General features: G+C 41.9%; 1 protein-coding gene across 1 annotated transcript in view; it reads left to right on the forward strand.

Moving 5' to 3' along the window:
• The window catches only part of LOC308687932 (complement C3-like), a 57,673-nt gene that overhangs the window by 15,343 nt on the left and 20,257 nt on the right, over positions 1–22,073 (forward strand). Inside the window, exons 23-30 of the mRNA XM_081360750.1 lie at positions 6,359–6,562; positions 6,766–6,841; positions 6,989–7,148; positions 11,140–11,235; positions 18,732–18,888; positions 19,102–19,265; positions 19,343–19,501; positions 21,692–21,730. Of these exons, the coding sequence (XP_081216876.1) occupies positions 6,359–6,562; positions 6,766–6,841; positions 6,989–7,148; positions 11,140–11,235; positions 18,732–18,888; positions 19,102–19,265; positions 19,343–19,501; positions 21,692–21,730 (1,055 nt within the window). The remainder of the gene's footprint in view (positions 1–6,358; positions 6,563–6,765; positions 6,842–6,988; positions 7,149–11,139; positions 11,236–18,731; positions 18,889–19,101; positions 19,266–19,342; positions 19,502–21,691; positions 21,731–22,073) is intronic.

Genomic DNA, 22,073 nt, shown 5'->3' on the forward strand with positions numbered 1-22,073 from the left:
GCGGATTACAGCCCCGAGACGACTTCCCGGCGGAAGGCATTTGACGCGATCAAGAAACAGCTCTACGCAAAAGGCTATCATGCTTTCTTGGTTTATCCTGCGGTCTTGAAGGTTAGAGAGGACGGCGGAGAAGTCCACGAGTTTCACTCACCTTCGGACGCCGAAACTTTCTAGCCGGTAAACTGAATGCTGATCGTGAAGACCCGGAATGCAGTAATAACTTTGACGCACTTGCTGATACGGAGAGCGGTCATGCTCCGTGAAAAATCTGCGTCATAGGCTTTAGAGGGGCCTGGGACGGCCGCGTCACGGTCAAGGAGCTACGCGGAGTATTTCTCTTTTTTTTGTGTGTGAGAGTTTAACCAAAGACAGAGTCAGGCAAGTTATGCCGCCTCAGTTGTTAACGGTTAAAAGTTCTCCCGGTTGGGAGTTTAGGTGTTTGTCAGAGTGGATCTTTTGTTTCTTGGATTTGAAAGTGTTTTTTATTTTTTTATTTTTTATTTTGTTTTTGTGGTCTCATTACATGCAGAGTCACGTTAAAGCGCAAATGTATCCGTTCATTTCTCCATTACAAGAATTGGTAGAGTGGTGCAGGATTTAATATTGATATCATGGAATGTTCGAGGTCTGAACTCGAAAGTAAAACGGGCTAAATGTTTACATTATCTTAAGCAGAACAAGGTGACCATAGCATTAATACAAGAAACACACTTGAGACAGAAGGATGTGCACTGCTTTCAAAACAGACACTATAGGTCTGTCGCATATTCCTCTGCTAACAATAAAACAAAAGGAGTACTGATTCTATTTAATAGGAAGTTCAAAGCCCATGTCGAATATATTGGATCTGATAATGTGGGTCGAATGGCTTATGTATGTGTTGTCATTAATAATAATAAGTTTTGTATAGCATGCATTTATGCCCCAAATGATCATAATTCTAACTTCTTTTCACTTTTGACAAAAACATTGTTAGATTTTAAAGACAATTATTTAATAATTGGAGGTGATTTCAATCAAGTGTGTAATCCTGCTCTTGATAAATCTTCAGGTCCAGCTGTAGATATTGCGCACCCTCCTAGTGAATTGAATATATTCATGGAAGAGCTCAATGTAATTGATGCGTGGCGCTCTAGGAACTTATCCATTAAGGATTATTCCTTTTATTCATCTCGCCACAAAACATATTCTCGAATTGATTATATTTTTGTTTCTCCTCAACTTGATGGATGCATTGTGTCCACACAGATATTGCCTATTCTTATATCTGACCATGGTGCGGTACTGTATACACTTCTCATAGGGGATAGAGTGAATTCCAAGGCTAGGCGTTGGAGATTTAACAATGCTCTCCTGAAAAACAGCGACTTCATTTTACAGCTTAATTCTAATCTTGCTGACTTTATTCTTCGCAATAAGGATTCTGCTTCTAATCCGCAATCCCTGTGGGAAGTAACTAAATGTTTTCTACGGGGCAATGCTATTTCCTTCTCATCGCGTCTCCAGTCGGCTAGGAAAAAGACATTATCTGATTTACAAACCCAGATCTCTCTAATCGAAAATTGCCAAAAGTCTGCATATTGTGAATCGAGAGAGAAACAGCTGACAGCACTGAAAAAAGAATATAACACTGCTACGCAACATATTGCAGAATTTATAATTCATAGAACTAGAGTCAACTACTATTATTATAACGAGCGGTCAAGCAGACTTTTGGCTTTAAAAATGAAGGAAGGGGAGTCTTTGTCGTTTATTAGTAGTATTCAAACACTCCAGGGGTTGATCACTCACAATCAGCAAGAAATAAACTGTACATTTAAGGAATTTTATTCCACATTATACACCTCAGAAGCGGATCCAAATGAATGCGCGATGAGGGAATTCTTAGCTGACCTAAACCTTCCCTCCTTATCTCCGGAGGAAGCTATGGCTCTAGGAGCTCCTATCACGCTAGAAGAGCTGACAAGAGCTTTAAAATCGTTGAAACTGGGCAAGTCCCCGGGTTTAGATGGGCTTCCTCCTGAACTTTTTCAGGAGGTATGGGATCAGGTGGGACCACTGGTCCTGGCTTCAATAAATTATGCCATTGAACATGGGAGGTTTCATAGAGACCAAAACACATCCTTAATTACTCTACTTTTAAAAAAAGACAAACCTCCGTTTTCCCCCAAAAGCTACCGGCCTATTTCTTAAATATCTTCAGAATTAAAACTTTTTGCAAAAGTACTTGTAAATAGAATCAACCCACTGATTGGTAAACTGATACATGAGGACCAGACCGGTTTTATTAAAGGTAGACTGGCTTCTGATAATGTCAGACGACTTTTTCACATTCTTAATATTCTTGAAACATCTAATAACCCAGCAGCACTTTTCAGCCTAGATGCTGAAAAAGCCTTTGACAGGCTTGAATGGAGGTATTTATGGGCAGTTCTTGATGTATTTGGCTTTGATTGTAACTTTATACAGATGATAGAAACACTATACAGCTGCTCACAGGCAGTGGTTCAAACAGGGGAGGTTATCTCCAACTCTTTTCCTCTTAATAGAGGGTCTCGTCAAGGCTGTCCACTTTCGCCAGTCTTATTTGCCCTTTCCGTGGAGCCTTTAGCACAGGCCATAAGACAAAATTCCATGATCTCACCAATAATGATAATAATATTTTCATTAATAATTATTAAAGATACAAGTCATAAAATTTCATTATATGCTGATGACATTATCCTTTATTTTTCTGATATTACTAATTCGCTTCCTCAGATCATGAACCTTTTTTCTAATTTTAGTTCCTTTTCAGGATATAAAATAAATTGGGAGAAGTCCCTATTAGTTCCTTTAAATGATGCAGCGAAGAAGACTCCCCTTCCTGACAGCTTACCTCTCGAGTGGCACACTTCAAAATTTACTTACCTTGGTCTATGTATTCCTCCCTGTTTTTCAAATATCGGCTTTGAGAATTATGTTACACTTAAGGGCAAAATACAAGCGGATTTACAAAGGTGGTCATCCTTGAAATTGACATTACAAGGGAGGATTGCGTTAGTAAAGATGAATGTTCTTGGGCGCTTAAATTTTTTGTTCTCCATGCTGCCATTTTCTCCCCCTAAAGATTACTTCACAGACCTCCAAAGGATGACTTCTAAATTCATTTGGAATAACAAAAAACCCCGTATCAAATTCGATACCCTAAAACTTCCTAAGTCTTTGGGTGGCCTATCATTGCCGGACTTTAAGTTGTACTATTGGTCTTTTCAGTTAAAGTATTTAAATTCATGGTTAGATGTACAACCTTCCCGGGCTCCTCAGTGGAAATTAATTGAAGAGTCATTGGTTTCTCCTCATAGATTGCAGGATGTGCTATTTTCAGGAATCAAACTTAAAAAAGCTTCTAAAGAATTTGGCCCAATTATAGCTAATTCAATATCTACATGGCGTCTGGTAGAAAAATATGTTAATCATTCATCCAAATTTTGCATGCAGTCTCCCATTTGGAACAATTACTACCTATTACGAAACATGAAACCATATACCTGTTCGCTGTGGTCAGATAGAGGTATTAATACATTAGATAATATTTATGATCAGACAGGGTTAAGGACATTCCGGGATCTGCAGTCCTGTTATAATCTGCCTGGATTCTCATGGTTCTTGTATTTACAGTTAAGGTCCTCACTTAAAGCTTATGGAGTTCCTTGGGACAGACCTTTGACATCTCACCCCATGGCTCATTGGTTTGAATCCATGAAGGGGAAAACAGCCAAGGTCTCTATTATTTATGGTAGTCTTGTCGTGGAGAAATGTGGGACTCTTGGTATCACCCGAATTTGGGACAGAGAGCTTTTGGCACAGGATCGCAGTTTTGATTGGGAGACAATATGGCAAAATGTCTCAGTCTCATCTAAAAACCCTGCTCACCAGCTGATAAACTACAATGTAATCCACAGAATATATTATACTCCCCTGAAACGTTTTAGAATGAAACTTATTCCCTCCCCTGTGTGTGATAAATGTAGCACTGGGGCAATCGGCAGCTTTCTCCATCTGTTCTGGGAATGTCCTCTGATCTTCAGCTTCTGGGTTAAAATTTCTTCAGTTCTATCACAACTTTTGGAACTGACAATTGATCCTGAGCCATGTCTTTTCCTTCTTAACGATGTCTCTTCTGTTGCTCTTACGTTAAATCATAAACGGACTCTCTTCTCTGGGTTAACTGCTGCTAAGAAAACCATAATTAGTTCTTGGTTTCCCCCTAATTCACTATCAAAGCAGCAGTGGTTGTCCTATTTTATAGATATTGTTCGTTTGGAGCGATCCTCTGCCTTAATTAATAGGGCAAAGATTAAAACTATTGAGCACTGGAGCCAAACACATGACAGCTTAATGTCTATTCTTTAAACTTGACTGTTCTAAAGGGATAGGGGAGCACTCAGATGGGGATCAGGGCTAATGGGATGGCAGATTCCCTCTTTTTCCCTCTTTATTTATTGTAACTTTTAAGTTTTATTTATTTATGTTTATAGGGGCCTTAATCATCTTTATCTCATTAGACACTTTCTATCTGTAAACCATTTATCTCTGACTATATATATAGTTCAAAAAATTTTTTTTTATTTTATTTTATGTAACTTATTTTATTTTATTAATCCTTCTGTATATGCACATGTTTCTCTTCTGTATATCTGTTTTGTATTTGTTATCAGTTATGTCCTCCGCATTGAAGTAATTTTGTGAAAATTTGTCAATGCTAATGCTGATAGCCTTGTGCGTAAGAAATACAATAAAGTATTGGTCACAAAAAAAAAAAATCATGTGTAAATGAAACTAAGATGCATTGTGATCAAAACCACATTCAACTTGAAATCATCTGCTTGCCACACATGCTCACTCAAGGAAAGTTTTAATTTCTTAAAAAACGTTTTCTCATTTTCTTTGCTTGCAATCCCTATTAGCACACTTTACTGTGAGAATGTTTTAAAAGCAGTGCAATGCAATTGACAGATCCCTTAGCAATAACATTTTCAATTATCCTTTGATGTTTTTAAAATTCTGTAAATTAATAAAATATATATATTTTTTAATATAACCTGTAAGAATATAAAAATGTCATTGACAGTTGTAGCAGGTAAGTGCAATCTGATCTTTAATCTTTCCTCGCCATTGAGGGCATTTTCCATCTTTTCATGTTTTCACTGTTATACGGTAGGGCGCGCTATTATACGAATCTTCTGAAATAGAATTGAATCTCCTGATCAAAACACATGCGAGAAAGATGCAGAAACGTGTAATATCATATTTAATCATATGCATATGATTACATAACACTATAATCAACATTAAAGGATTAGTTCACCCCAAAATGAAAATTTCCTAATAATTTACCCACCCCAATGCCACCCAAGATATCCATGTCTTTCTTTCCTCAGTGGGAGAGAAATTATGTTTTTTGAGGAAAACATTTCTAGATTTTTCGTCTAACAATGGACTCCAATGGACTTCATTGGTTACCATCGTTTTTAAGTCCAAATCATTGCAGTTTCAAAAGTATTTGAAGTGTTTAAATGGGCTGTACGCGATCACAGCTGAAGAAGAGGTTGTTATCTAGCGAAACGCTAGGTCATTTAAAAAAAAAAAAGATAATTTATAGACTTTTTACCTTCAATAGTTTGGATTGAGCTGATAAACAAACGGACAGGGAACTGCGTCATCACGTTGAAAGGTCACGCCGGCAATACTATTTGAACTACTATTCATATTCATCAGAATGTTATTCATATACCATTCATATTCATATTCATATTCACTGAATACTATTACTATATATATAATAGCAAACAATACTATTTGAACTATACTCCTACATACGGTCGCATTGTAAACAGTGGCGCGGTACTTATGGTGGCGCCGGCGTGACCTTTCAACGTGATGACGTACCCGGTAGTTCCCTGCCCGTTTGTTGATCAGCTCAATCCGAACTATTGAAGGGAAAAAGTCTATAAATTATATATTTTTTTGAGTGCTGTGAACTCAATTTTATTTAGTACATATTACTGTTAGGTTTTACAGTGTATATATATATATATATATTATTATTTTTTTTATAATTTGTTTTTAAGAATACGGTATGATCTTTCTTTTGACATATTGCATGTTCAGATATTCTTACAACAAAGTATTCTGGGGTCCATTAAACTTTGTGAAAATGATCAAAAACGCTGTCAGGGAAAGAGTTAAAGAATTTGAAACTGTCTAGATACAAAACCAAATAGTGTTGAGAATGTTACATACAAAATATTCCATCTTGATGAAGATAATAAAAAAAAAAAAACTGAATTCTCATCCTGCTCTTTCCTCCTTCCAGGTGAAGAGATCTCTCAGACAGTCGAGCAGGCCATCAGTGGAGACTTCATGGGTCGCCTTATTGTCCAGCCCAGTGGTGATGGAGAGCAGAACATGATCACTATGACTCTACCTGTCATTGCCACTCATTATCTGGACAGCACCAATCAGTGGGAGACTGTTGGAATAGACCGCCGTAGTGAAGCCATTAACCAGATCAACACAGGTCAGCAGGACAAATATAAGGCCAATTCAGGTTGATTGGGACACATTTTGCCTTTAAGATGACTAGGAAAATGTGTCCCAATCAACCTGAATTCACCCCTAAAGAAAATGAAATAAAATCAAAAGCACACTCAAAGATGCTCTCATGAAAAATGTGGAAAATATATGTAAATAAATATTCTTTTTTATCTTTTGTGTATTAAGGTTATCAACGGCAGCTGGGTTACCGTAAACCAGATGGATCCTACACTGCCTCGATAGACAGGCCGAGCAGCACATGGTAGTCATTTTTTGTTTCATTTCATGCCTGATTTCTCTTACATATTGTATTATTTAACATTGTTAAAAGTAGTAAGTTATAGTAAAAATAATTAGAAATTGTAATTAATTTGATTTATTAATTTCCTTCTGTTTGTCTGTTTTTAAGGCTGACTGCATATGTTGCTAAAGTCTTCGTCATGGCCAGTAACTTAATTGATATTGAGGAAAATGTGCTCTGCAGCGCCCTCAAGTGGCTGGTTCTCCACAAACAACTGCCAGACGGCTCCTTTAGAGAGGATTCAGCTGTAACTCATGGAGAGATGGTGGTAAGTTGAATGTGGCCTGTTTGTGTTCACCTGTGTTCAGAAAATAATAATCACGCAGCAGATGAAATGACCCAGAACCAGGAATTTTTTCTCTGTGATCTCTGTGGTTTGACTCTATGATATTTGAATGTCCGTCTTCAAAGATAAGATCACAGTTGGACGCCGTATGACGTAGTACACCACCATGACTTGTTGAGAATCAACTCAAGAGCTTGTTCTCCATTTACAGTTTTTCTCAATTGCTAAAACACAATTTCTGAAACCTTGCTCCATTTTCTGAAAACATTAAACACAAACCCTCATCTTCAAGCACTATTCACAAAACCTCTGACTCCTCTCGCAAAATGAAACTTTCACCTCAAAACAGTTTTACCTGTGTTCAAAATCAAACACTGCTCTCAAATCATAGACAAAGTGATCAAAATGATATACACTATCAAGCAGTCAGTAAACAATACACCAAAAAATAAAAAAACACATTGTTCAAAACATATAGTTCTCAGGGAGAAGTACATTTATAATCTCGAAACAAATTTCATATTTTTCCGTCATTGTCTTTTGATGAACGAAAACATGTTCTATCGTAGTAGCTCAAAACTGATCAGAAATTACTACTCCGCTTTGCTCTTTGCAATTTTTTTGTTCTTCTTGTACCCCTATTTTTACAGTACTGTACCCTGCATCTCACAAACTTGTCCTTGTCTCTGTGATACTGTAATTCTTGTTCTTTGTTGATATGAACCTGCAACCAGTCAAAATCTATTGAGCAGTCAGTGCTGTTAACAAATGGAAAGCACAATGTTCAGGCCCATACAGTTTGTTCATTGTACAGTATACAGCCTTCAATGCACTGTACTACAGTATACAATACTAAAAGGGACAAACATCAAAGGAGTAAATGTGATCAGTGTGCTTCTTCTTGTCTTTGGGCATCATTTGAAACAGGTTAAATCAGTGTTGAGTGGTTGTGTTCAATCAATGACTTGTGTTCTCTAGTTGTATTTGATTGTTGCCACTTGTGTTTACCAGTATGGATGACGTGTGCATTACAGTGCAGAATGTGTTTTGAGAATGAGAATGTGTTTAGAGTTTTGCTGTAAAGTCTAAGTGAGATCTGCAAATTGTGTTGTACCATGTGAAATTGTTTAAGGTATTGACAACAGACTGCACAATTAGCTAAATGAGTTCAGGCAACTGAGAACTTTGTTCAGACAATGGGTTTTAGTGTTTTTGCCATTGAGAAAAACTGTAAACCAGGAGCTAAATCCTTTTAAAACTCTTTGCAAACCATAAACCTTTGACGCCACAACCATTTATGTCTGGGTCTCGTTCCGTACTGAAATGTTTGGAGCACACGCACAATATATCCGCTCACACGGGTGAATGTCAAAATAAAAGACCTCCTTTACCATAACACAAATAAAAGCCAGACTCAGAAAATTAAATGCCATACAAAAATAAATACTCCATAAATCGTTTAAGGACTATGAAAAAAATAAAGCAGACAATATAAAACAAAGTCATTAACAGCCAGTACTAACCATAGACTGTAAAAAACATATGGATGTCGTGTCCGTGACGTCACCCATAAGTTTCTAAAGAGCATTTTTGAAGTGGGTGGAGCCGGCCATCACCGTCTTGGCAGCGCGTCTCTCCCGGATAACAGATTAATGTGATGCGGGATGTGGGTGGAGCTGAGGTGCCTGTTGCTGAAACCACGCCCAAGTTAGCTCAGGCTAAGGAGCTAATGCTATATGCTACTGGCAGTACTGTCGCAAGTGCTGTGCCAAGTGTGCGACTGCACAGGCCTCGCGCTAAAGTGGCAGCTGACTTGATGATGTAAAGCCAATAGTTAAAGCTATCGTGATGCTGTATTATTTTGCTAGTTAAAAATGTATTATGCAGTAACTTAATATATTTCTCTGAGCGTGTGTGTGAGTGATTAATTCGCCTACATGTCAGTCAGCGCGGCATCGCAAGTCAAGTTCATAAATGGGGCTATAGATATTACCTAAGAAGTTCAAGTAAATGCGCTAGCAAGCCGCGCTCATTCAAGGATGTGCATTTATTGCATGGATGCAGAGTAAGCACTGACACCTCCAGGATTTCATCTGACGGTAAAGAAGCAAGCATATACAGTCTATCTGTTCAATGAGAGCAACGGTGTCGGTACCGCAGAACGAGTGTAGCCTCTATATCTATAGACGTTTTTAAAGGGGACATATCATGCTAAATCCACTTTTTTTAGCCCTTAAATGCATTTTGTTGTATATTTGGAGTGTTTAGAAGTACAGAAAAGTTGAAATTATTCTCTTCAGGTGCTTCGTTGATATCTTTATATTCTGTTTTGGTCATATTTTGCTGCCTGTTCCGATTTTTCTGTTATCTATGACGTTTTTTGAACTATTACGTCACAGTATTTGCAGCGGAACTGCCAAATAAGGACATTGACTTCCGGCCCAACACTTCGAGCAATCCGCCATTTTTATTTCTCGCTGCGATTTTGTAGTCCAAGCTCAAGGATGCAGAAGTTACGAGAGTGTAAGTTAAAATGTTCGGTTGTTGGATGTAGTAACCCACACGCTTCATTACACCGTCTCCCAGCATCAGAACCTCTTCGAAGTGCCTGGTTGAGTTTTATTTTCCACGGAAATGTACCCACATCTGTGGGTAAAGTCATTTTTGTGTGTGAGAACGCAAAGCACTTCAAGTATAAAGTGCAACAACAGGGTTTTTCCTGCATTGAACTTATTTTAGCGCCCGCCAAAGTCTTATTTGATCGGTGAGTAATGTAGATGAACTGCTGTGCTTGTGACAGGGCGCATGTTTAACTGAGAGAGAGAGAGAGAGAGACAGAGACAGAGACAGAGAGAGAGAGAGAGAGAGAGAGAGAGAGAGAGAGAGAGAGAGAGAGAGAGAGAGAGAGAGAGAGAGAGAGAGAGAGAGAGAGAGAGAGAGAGAGACGGTCTCTCTTCCGAGCCAGGCGAAAGTGTAAACAATAATAATATAATTACTATAATAATGAGGAATTCAGACCCAAGCATTGCAGTTCCGCTTTAAATAGACCACAAATGTATGATTTATATGTACTGTAAAAACGAACAATTCAAAAGCATGATATGTCTCCTTTTAATATGAAAACTGCAAAAAACAACAAAATTGTCAGACATTCATGTCATGAGTGCATGTTCAAAGATGAATCCAACTGAAAAACAGCACTGGTTGTTCTCTCGATACTCAATCCTCGACAACGATGGAAACCAGCGGTGTGGGCGAAGGTATAATGGGTGTATTAAACTGCATATAATAATCGTGAAAAAAGCACAAACACGGCAGAGATAGCAAGTTCCGCGGCTGGAATTATATGAGGTGTCGGGATGCTAACAGACAGCAGACAAACGGCTAGCAGTGACATCAGCGGCAACCCTGCTTGTTATCATCAGATGTCTTCAGTAATGCTCAATCATCACTCAATCACTTAATTATCTCATTAACTTTAACACTGCTTCAGTGTTACTTAGAACACTCTGTGTGTGGATTATATAAACACTGAGCAGTGTTAATTTAACTGGGGATTTTGCAGTGTAAGACATCTATAATAATCACTATAGTGAACTATAAAAGACGTCACAGCCATGATAAAATGTTATATTGTAGCTTACAGCAGTTTAACCAGTATTCTAGAAATACTTTTAGGTTTAAACGCAAAGGCAATGAAAAAGCTTTAGACAGCAGAATGCAAATATTATACACCCAAAAATAAATAAATAAATAAAATAGATAATATAAAAAAAGTTTTTATGAGGGGATGTGATCCCACTTATTTTTCAGCATTTCTGTTACTCACAGACGCCAAATTCACACCTAGATTTTCTGAGACCAGCAATGTTTATTATTGTACATGAATGTGCAAATTGTTATTAAATGATTAAAACTCACACATAATCTGATTGTTTTGTGATATAGTCTGTTTATGTGTGCTTTATTCCAGGGTGATGTACAAGGTAAAGATGCCGATGCCTCTCTGACGGCCTTTGTTGTGATTGCCATGCAAGAGGGCAGAGAGATCTGTGCTGGATCAGTTGGTGTAAGTCAATTTGTTTCACCTCTAGTGGCCGCTCAGGGATTTCTTAAATAGAGGAAGCACAGTAGTTATCTGGGGATCCTTTTCACCATTAGGTCACTTGATGGAGTTTTTCGGTTCCTTGCCACTGTTGCCTTTGGCTTGCTCAGTTGGGGATATTTTGGGGATATTTAATTTAATTTTATCAATCAATAAATTCCACTAGAAACAAACATTGTTGTATTATTTTAATTTAATACTGTGAAGCTGCTTTGATACAATCTGTATTGTGAAAAGCGCTATACAAATATACTTGACTTGACTTGACTTGACTCTCCTGAGTATTTCTCTATTTTTAACTGCTTTAAAATCCCTTTTTGGATACCTTTTAAACAAAAAATGTAAAAACACAGAGCCAAACCAAACACAGGGCCTCTTTCAAAGGTGGTTTACAAATTTGTGATTGCTAATATTACTTAAGTCAAAAATTGTGGATATCAAAGGGGGTAAATTATTAAAACTGACAGCTCTTCTTCACAGCCAAACGTTGCAGTCAGTGAATACTGTATGTGGCCACAGAGTCAAGGCAAACAAAATGAATATCTATGACTTCATCACTGTCTAAAACATTTTTTTCTGTCATTCGACTGTATCACTTCCCACATAGCAACATTGTGTTGGCCCAGATCCGGCCCACATCTGGCACACGTGGAAAGATGATCTGGCCCACATGCAGCATGGAATGATGGCACTTGGGCGGACCGCTCCTGTTTGCCAAATCTGGGCCACAAGCAGGCCATAGCAATCTTTCTTTCTTTCTTTATTGTATTTATATAGCACAATTCATTGCAACTGCAGTTGCACCAATGTGCTTTCCAGACATAAAAAAATATAAGTAAATACATAGACACCACAAAAAACAACAGAGAACAACAACAGAATTTTGACTCAATGCCCAGAGGAATTAAAAGCCTGGGTTAATAGATGAGTTTTTAACAATGATTTAAAACTGGAAATAGTCTGAGCCAATCTAATGTGAACTGGTAACAGATTCCAAAGTTTCGGGGCAGCGATCGAGAAAGCACGATCCCCCTATGTTTTAATCATTAAAAGACACAGATCGGAAGACCACAGGGATCTATTTGATGTATAACGTTTCACTAAAGAATCAAAGTATGTAGGTGCCAAACCATTTAAGGATTTAAAAACAAACATTAAAAGTTTATATTCTATACGGAAACGGATCGGCAACCATTGGAGAGAGTACAAAATTGGAGTAATGTGCTCACGCTTTCTTGTACCTGTCAATAGCCTAGCGGCCACATTTTGAACTATCTGCAAACGCGCCAATGCTGTCTGACTAACTCCTGTTTAGAGAGTATTACAATAATCGAGTCATGAAAAGATAAAAGCATGAATAACTTTCTCAAGGTTTCTCTAAGTTCTTCACAAGAGCCTTATTGTGCATAGCCAAGGGTCCAAGATTAGAATTGAGAGAAACGTCTCGGTTACGTATGTAACCCTCGTTCCCTGAGTTGGGAGCGGAGACGTTACGTCGGATGACGACGAATGGGGTTTCGCTTAGAAAGCCTCTCACCTTCGAGTATATAAAACGAGCCAATGGCAATGAAATGCCATGGGTCTGCGGAATTTGCATAGCGTATCTCCGCCCCACACAGGGGGTATATAAGGAAGTGCGCGAGCAACATGCAGATATGTCTTCGCTGAGGAGCCGAGACTGAACTCAGGCGTTCCAGCGGTACAGCGGAAGTGGCAGGGAGACGTAACGTCTCCGTTCCCTACTCAGGGAACGAGGGTTACATACGTAACCAAGACGTTCCCTTTCGTTGTCACTCCGAGTTACGTCGGATGACGACGCATGGGGTTCCCGTATAATCACGCCACCTCTCGACTGTCTTCCAGTGCCCTGCGTAAGTCTGAGCTCCCTGTCGTGAGACTGGCACAGACGAAGGACTCCTACTTAACACAGGAATACCAAGGTACACTGGGAAGCATATCTCAGTGGAAATATGCAATCATGCCCAACCCGAAGGGGGGGACTTGGAATACACATATGACCCCGAAGGGCTGCATACGGAGTAACACTGGGGTGTCCAGCCGCAGGTGGAATATTTCAACCCCAGGGGTGGCAAGATGGCTTGCCAAGGGAAAGACACATGCTCAAGAGGCTTACAGTGGAAAAACACATGTGGGGGTCGCCCGGAGGGGAACCATGCACATGGAGGCACCTAGCCAAGCGCGAAAGCTGCCGGTGGCATAACTCTGGCGTTGACGTCGTCAGTGCTGGAGGAGACTCAGGGCTTATTAGGCTCACCTGAGGAAATATCGCACGTATCCTGTCCGTGGAGAGGAATGGCTAGCAAGCGAAGACACCTGAGCAGAATCTAGTACCGGCTAGTTGAAGCGAGTACATGAGAAGAAACTGGCTCTACTCGGAGATTGTAGAATCTCGCGAATGTGTTGGGTGTCGCCCAGCCTGCAGCTCTGCAGATGTCTGTTAGCGAGGCACCATGCGCTAGAGCCCAAGAGGATGCCACACTCCGAGTGGAGTGGGCCGTCACACCAAGGGGGCACGGTCGACCTTGCTGCTGGTAAGCCAAAGCAATGGCGTCCACTATCCAGTGAGACAACCTTTGCTTGGAGAGAGCCTTTCCCTTCAGCTTCCCACCATAACAGACAAAGAGCTGGTCTGAGGTCCTGAAACACTGCGTTCTGTCTAAGTAAGCACGAAGGGCGCGTACTGGACAGAGCAGTGCCAAGGCTGGGTCTGCCTCCTCCAAGGGCAGCGCTTGCAGGTTCACCACCTGATCTCGAAAGGGTATTGGTGGGAACCTTGGGAACATATCCAGGCCGGGGTCTCAGGATCACGTGAGAGTTAGCCGGCCCGAATTCCAGGCACGCTTCGTCAACCGAAAATGCCTGCAGGTCCCCTACCCTCTTGATGGAGGCCAATGCAACCAGGAGCGCTGTCTTCATTGACAGGAACTTAAGCTCCACTGATTGCAGAGGCTCAAAGGGAGCACTCTGCAGGGCAGTTAAAACCACTGAGAGGTCCCAAGAGGGTAAGAGGGGAGGACGAGGAGGATTCAATCTCCTGGCTCCCCTCAGGAACCTGACGATCAGGTCGTGCTTTCCTAATGACTTACCATCAACTGCGTCGTGATGTGCAGCAATGGCGGCAACATACACTTTCAGGGTGGAGGGAAAGCAGGTCCTTCCTCAGGGGAATAGGCCAGGGAGGTGCTGTCGCGAGGAGTACTAGTTCTGGGAACCAGATGCGGTTGTGCCAATACGGGGCAACCAAAATTACCTGCTCCTCGTCCTCCCTGATCTTGCGCAAGGTCTGCGCAAGAAGGCTCACTGGGGGAAACGCATACTTGCGGAGGCCCCGCGGCCAGCTGTGCGCCAGTGCATCCGTGCCGAGCGTGCCCTCGGACAGGGAATAAAACAGGTCTACCTGTGCGTCCCCGAACTGATCCCAAATCAGCTGAACCGTCTGGGGATGGAGTCTCCATTCTCCAGCGAGAGACCGAAGCCGCGACAGCTCGTCGGCTGCCTGGTTCAGGTCTCCCGGGATATAAATGGCTCGAAGCGACCTCAGATGCTTCTGACTCCATATAAGGAGGTGGCGGGCGAGTTGCGACATACGGCGGGAGCGTAGACCACCTTGATGGTTGATGTACGCTACTGTGGCGGTATTGTCTGATCGGACTAGTACGTGTTGACCCCTGAGCAACGCCCGAAAGCGGTGCAGGGCAAGGCGTACAGCCAGCAACATGAGGCAATTGACATGCCAAAGGCGCTGGGGTCCTGTCCAGGAGCCCGCGGCAGCATGTCCATTGCACATGGCACCCCAACCCGTGGCGGAGGCATCTGTTGATACAACAAAATGCCTGGAAGCTCGTCCTAAGGGAACTCCGGCCCGTAGACAATTGAGGTTCGACCACGGGGTGAAGGTCTGACGGCAGGTCGGAGTCACTGGGACTCGGAGCGTGCCGTGTTGCCATGCCCACCTTGGGACTCGATCGCGAAGCCAAAGCTGAAGCGGTCTCATATGAAGCAAACCGAGCGGCGTTACTGCGGCTGCGGATGCCATATGCCCCAGGAGCCTCTGAAAGAGTTTCAGTGGGACCGCACTCTTGCCCTCGAACTGACGAAGACAAGTCAGCAGTGACTGCGCGCGCTCGCTCGTAAGCTGCGTGCACATGGCGACCGAGTCGATTTCCATACCGAGAAAAGAGATCCTCTGCACTGGGCAGAGTTTGCTCTTCTCCCAGTTGACCCGAAGGCCCAGACGAGCTAGGTGCCGGAGCACAAGGTCCCTGTGTTCGCAAACCTGGTCTCGAGAGTGCGCTAGGATCAGCCAGTCGTCGAGATAGTTCAGGATGCGAACCCCGTGTTCTCGTAGGGGAACAAGGGCTGCCTCGACGACCTTCGTGAAGTCGCGAGGAGACAGGGCTAGCCCGAAAGGGAGAACTGCGTACTGGTATGCCTGCCCCTCGAAAGCAAACCGTAGAAACGGTCTGTGTCGAGGAAGAATGGAGACATGGAAGTAGGCGTCCTTCAGGTCGATCGCTGCAAACCAATCCTGCGGCCGCACGCATTCGAAAATGCGTTTGGCCATGAGCATCTTGAACGGCAGCCTGTGAAGGGAGCGGTTCAAGATGCGCAGGTCGAGGATTGGCCGTAACCCACCAGATTTCTTCGGTACAATGAAGTAAGAGCTGTAGAAGCCGGACTTCATTTCGGCTGGAGGGACAGTCTCGATCGCACCCTTCTCCAGTAGGGTGGCGACCTCCGCTCTCATGACAGGGGCATTGCCACCGACCATGTGAAGCGGACTCCCCTGAAGCAGGGAGGAGACCGCGCGAACTGAATCGCGTAGCCGAGCCTGATGGTTCTCGCGACCCAGCGGGACATTACGGAACCACAGACGTGCCGTCGGTGGTGCAGCGAGGCGGAATGACCAGCCCAGGCGTGGGTGGCATAGCGGCCCTGTGCAGGGGCACGGTCATTAACCACGTCCTGCCAGGGGAGGACCAGCGTCCCACGAGGGCGTGCTCTGGCAGGGGTCTGGCGACAGAGGGGGATGAGAGGAGCATGGCCCGTGGGCGGGGCATGCTGTCATCCACAGCCTCTTGGGGCTTGGAGGAAGGGACAACAGTTCTTGAAACAAGAATTTTCCCCCGGCCCTCCACCGGGGGAAGGAGTGGCCCTGCTACCAGCTACTGAGAAGAACTGAGCCCTAACCCCAAGCTGCCCGTCTCAGAAGTGCTGCTTAGCATGGCGTTTAGCCGGCTAAGGGACGGAGACAGGCGGTGCCACCCTCCTGCGACCTCCTCATACTCTGGGCCAGTGAAGGCTCGAGGGGAGGAATCGCAGAGGGCCGGTGTCGGCGGGAAGCAGGCTAAGGAGACCGCACGGACAGATGACCGTCGGTGCAGAAGGTCCTCAGCCTGCTTATAGAGTGATCGAAGACTGTTGGGCGCAATCCTCAACCAGACCGCCAACCAGGCTGCCCGTCTCAAGAGTGCTGCTTAGGCTGGCGTGGCAGTCTAAGGGGCGGAGACGGGCAGCGCCGCCCTCCTGCGACTTGCTCCTGCTCAGGGCCGGTGAAGACCCGAGGGGAGCATGGAGGCATGCTTCTTGGCGGGAAGCAGACTAAGGAGACCGCACGGATGGATGACCATCGGTGCAGGACCCGAGTCTACTTCAGGTGGTCGAAGCCACACCGCCAAAGAGCCAAGCCCGGGACATGGGGGAGCTTAGAAAATGAACTCAGACACCCCCACATCAACCTGGCTAAGCCCATATCTGGACCACACTAGTGGACATCACCTGACCCAGGATCACGCAGGTACTGATGTCGCCGAGGAATTGACTCGTCGGTTGTTGTGCTTCACCGAACCCTCAGATCACCCTGGCCACCAGCCAAAGTATCCCTTCTCGAGTAAGAGATAAATTGGGGTGTGGCAGAGGGGACTCCACTCACATGGAGATCATTGAGTCTCGATCTATAAACATCGCGATGGTCATGTTCCCGCAATGAAAAACATGACTCATCAACGAGCGCTGCAGAGCGTGATTAAGCCCAACACGCAAAACAGCGCTTGCGACCGTTAGGCAGATGAATCACGCACACACATCCAGAAAATAGAAAATACACGGGCGAACCGTCTTGAAAAAGACGTGCCGCGTGCAGCTCTTTTAGAGAGTGGAAAAGCTCAGCAGAGTGCTGAAGCGCCCGGGGAGAAACACACTCACTGTAGGCAGATTACTGCACAAAACAGCAGCAGGAAATGCGATCTCGCTGGAACACGCCGTCACACCAACACACTGAAGAGCCGCTCGTCTCGAGGAGATTTGAGATGACACTCAGAAGGCTTGTGGAGTGAAGTACTGAACTTGGCTCCGAAGCGAAAACATATCTGCATGTTGCTCGCGCACTTCCTTATATACCCCCTGCGTGGGGCGGAGATACGCTATGCAAATTCCGCAGACCCATGGCATTTCATTGCCATTGGCTCGTTTTATATACTCGAAGGTGAGAGGCTTTCTAAGCGAAACCCCATTCGTCGTCATCCGATGTAACTCGGAGTGACAACGAAAGGGAACTGGATTTTCATTTTGTCCAAATAAAATAATTTCTGTTTTATTTTCATTTAATTTCAGATAATTTAAAGCAATGCCACATGTCAGCCAAGAGCAAAATAAATAAACCAGAACTGGACCTTATCTGAGCCACAAAGTCTGTGTATATTAAATATGGAGTCATCTCAGCCTTAATAAGCCTGTTAACAAGCAGAATCACTGAAGGAAAGAAGAGAACAGAAAAAGAGACGAGCAGAAACACAAGAACTACAACTGACTTCAGCCACAGTCTAAGATGAAATCAACTGAAGAGAAAAGAAGACATTAAATCTGTGAAGATCTCAGCAGAGGAGGATTAAACAACTCCACAAACAGCATTACCAGCTTCACTTATTACTAACCAGACTGACTTTATTTCTGGCAGATTAGTGTTTCCATTAGTTGGGCTCTTAACTCGTATTATAATATATTGTCTTTTTTGGCCGCTGTGACAGTGTGTTTGTCAAACACATTTGCAGCTGCAAAGAAAGCTAAAGTGAAATGAGATCAGCTGATGATGGTTACCTGTTGATGGCTTTATAATCATCCTGAAACAGACTGATGCACTGAGGTTTTTATAATCTAACAATTGTATTGTTCCACTAATATATTCACATCACAAACCCTGTGTTTCTGCAGCATGAGATCCAGAAATATTATAACAATCAGTTAGACTTTAACAAACATCTCTGTTACTGTAATTTCCTATTATCACTGTAAAGCTACTTTGAAACTATTCATATTGTTAAAAGCGCTATATAAATGAAGGTGACTTGACTTGGCTTGAAGAGTTAGGTTAAAAGTTCTTAGATCTACATCCTACAACATACAGTACACCATAATTGACTCTTTTACACTCTCTTTTATAGAGTCTGGATGAAAGTATCAGGAGGGCTGTTGCATTCTTAGAAGGTCGACTTCCACAACTGACCAATCCTTACGCTGTTGCGATGACGTCCTACGCCATGGCCAATGCTGACAAACTCAATAAAGACGTCTTGATGAGGCACTCCAGCAACAGAGAAGGTCAGTCACACCAACACGTCAACAATTTGTGTTTTTTTTTTCTTTATACAACATCCAACAATAAAACAAACCCAAGTGGAAGTTCTGAAAGAATTATGTAAGTTTTGGTTTGTAATAATAACTACGTGTTGGTGTAAAAAAACAGTTATGGAACGAATATAGAGCCAACAGCAACACAGTCCTGTTATTATTCCTGCTTTGTGTTTGAATCAGCCGGTAGGTCCTGGACTGTCGCTGGACAGCATCATCACTCAATGGAGGCGACGGCCTATGCAGTGCTGGCACTTGTGAAGGCCAAAGACTTTGATAAAGCAGGAGAGGCAGTGCGCTGGCTGCGTTCAAAACAGTCTCATTATGGTGGATCTGGCACCACACAGGTACACTAACATCTCATCATCTGACTGTGATAAACTGATGCAGAACTTGTCTTTGAATGCTGTTCTGCACTTTCCAGGCGACCATCATGGTGTTCCAGGCCGTGGCAGCGTATCGCACGCAGGTGAAGGACCAACAAAACTTCAATCTGGAGGTGGAGCTGTCCGTGGCAGGAAGAAGCAAACCTGTCAGATATACCATTAAAAGAGACAATGCGCATCTTACACGGTCAGACAAGGTGAGGATTAAACTCATCAACTTGATATAAAATATGTGCTGTTCATGTCAAGTGGATATTTTTGTATCATTATTTGTCATCCTTCATATTTAGTTGTCTGTATCAATGGGGGGGGGGGGGTATTTTATTTTTTTAATAATTTTTTATGATACATTCAGGGTGCAAAGAAAATAAGTAAATAAACAAAATAAACAGGTATAAATAATAATAATGATAATACAAAACAACAACAACAGCAACACAAAATAAAATAAAAATAAATAGAAAATAAAAGACATGACAAAAAGTAAAAATGTAGGTAGTAAAATCAGTATACAAATACATTTTCATCAGCAGCTAACAATGGAAAACTGAGAAATACTAATACAAATAATGTATTTTGTATAAATACTAGGGCTGGGAATCAATTAAAAAATTAACTAATTAATTGCACAATTTGCTGTAATTAATTGCAATTAACTAACTAAAATAAAATAAACAAGACAGGAAAAAAAGGAACAGAAAATAGCCCTATATTAAAATAATATTAAACATCAATATATCAATATATTATTATTTTTCAATAATCAATTAACACAATCAATTTAACAGATTTATTTTTATTTTTATTTTTTATACTAATTATCAAAATGAAATATAGTCCTACAAAGCTATTATTACCAGAGCATGTGATCAGAGCAGGTCATTTTACCATTGTTGCCCAGCATGACTATACCAGCTCAGTAGGGATATTGCAAACAGAAGTCTATTACTGAGAAATTTCACCTTATTTGAGTGGACTCTGTTTTTCCAGTGCGTTTGGGCCGTTAACGACAGAGCAGAACGCGCAGCGCAAACACGGAGCGGAACATATATTTTTTTAACGCGTTAAACATCTCAAATTAATCTCAAAGATTAACGCGTTAATTCCCCCAGCCCTAATAAATACACATTTTAGAGAATGATGTACTGGGTTGGTGAAGAGAAAATAATTTTTTTTGAAGTTTGATGAAATACAAGGCGTCTTTAATCCACCTAGAGTGTGATGGGGGATGGGAGTTTTTCCAGTTAAGCAAAATTTGTCGTCTGGCAATAAATAAGCAATAAAATCAGCAAAATAACGGGGTAAAGAATAACCAGCAGGCAGTACTCCAAACAGGCCAATGATACAGGTAAAGGTTGAATATTGAAAGAGGAACTGATTGAAAGGGAGTTGAAAACAGTACACCAGAATGGAAATAGGGCAGGGCAAGACCAAAACATATGTATTCGAGTGGCAGGACTGGAATGGCATCTATCGCTTTCGGGGTCGAGTATTAATACGGACCAGTCTACTCTTAGACCAATGTGCTCTGTGGACAACTTTACATTGTATCCCTCCATGACGAGCACAAATAGAACAGGAATGAACCCGATTTAGAACTTCTGCCCAAGTCTCTTCATCCATTTCTATACCAATGTCTTGGGACCAAATTATACGAAGTGAATCAACAGATATAGACTGAAAAGAGAAGATCGCATTGTATTGCAGTGAAATAGACCCCCTTTGACATGGATTAATACTTAGAATCATGTCTACTTCAGATGGTGGAGGTTTGTCTGGGAAATTAGGAAGTTGTTTGCGCATGAAATCTCAAATCTGTAAATATATATATATTAAAAAAAGAACGTTTAACGTTTAAAATTCAGTTAACTGTGAAAATGATGCAAAAGTATCATCAATGTACAAGTCAGCAAATGAATGAGACAAGACCGCATTCTTTCCAAGAGGCAAATGCTCCATCCATGGTGGAGGGGGGAAATAAAGGGTTGGAGCAGATGGGAGAAGACAAGGGAACGGCCTGAATTCCAAAATGGCGCAAAAGCTGGGTCCGGATCTTAACGCTATTAGTCACTAGCACATTTTTGGAATATTTTGCTACAGATAATTTGGTTAGGAGACAAAGAAATGAGTTTGAGAGTTTGCATGAGGCCAATAATACAATAAAAAGTTGGGGAGTCCAAGGCCACTGTTTGGGATCTTGCAGGGTACTTTTACGAATCTTTGGAACTTTACTATTCCAAATAAACCTAGAGGGAAATACTTAGAATGGCAATTATTTGTATTTTATACAAATAGTGTGGTGTTTAGTCAATAAAGTCTTCAGGTATCTCTGCTACATCATGGATTTGATGATCCTGCTGACTCGAGTACGTGTGTTCACTCAACAGGTGGAGATCAACAAGGCAAGGCAAGGCAAGGCAAGGCAAGGCAAGGCAAGTTTATTTATATAGCACATTTCATACACAATGGTAATTCAAAGTGCTTTACATACTATTAAAAATAAACAGAAGAAATAAGAATATACAAAACAGTTTAGAATAAAGAAACAAGAAAGAACTAAAAATAATTAAAACAGTTTAGAATAAAGAACAGTTTAAAATAAAGAAACGAGAAAGAACTAAAAATAATTAAAACAGTTTAGAATAAAGACTAAAATAAGACACAGTATAAACAGTCGGACAGACAGTGACACAGTGCTCATTCATTAAATGCAAAGTTAAACAGATGTGTTTTGAGTCTGGATTTGAATGTGACTACTGTAGGAGCACA

The sequence above is a fragment of the Scardinius erythrophthalmus genome (genome assembly GCF_964197995.2).
Source record: "Scardinius erythrophthalmus genome assembly, chromosome: 3".
Taxonomy (NCBI): domain Eukaryota; kingdom Metazoa; phylum Chordata; class Actinopteri; order Cypriniformes; family Leuciscidae; genus Scardinius; species Scardinius erythrophthalmus.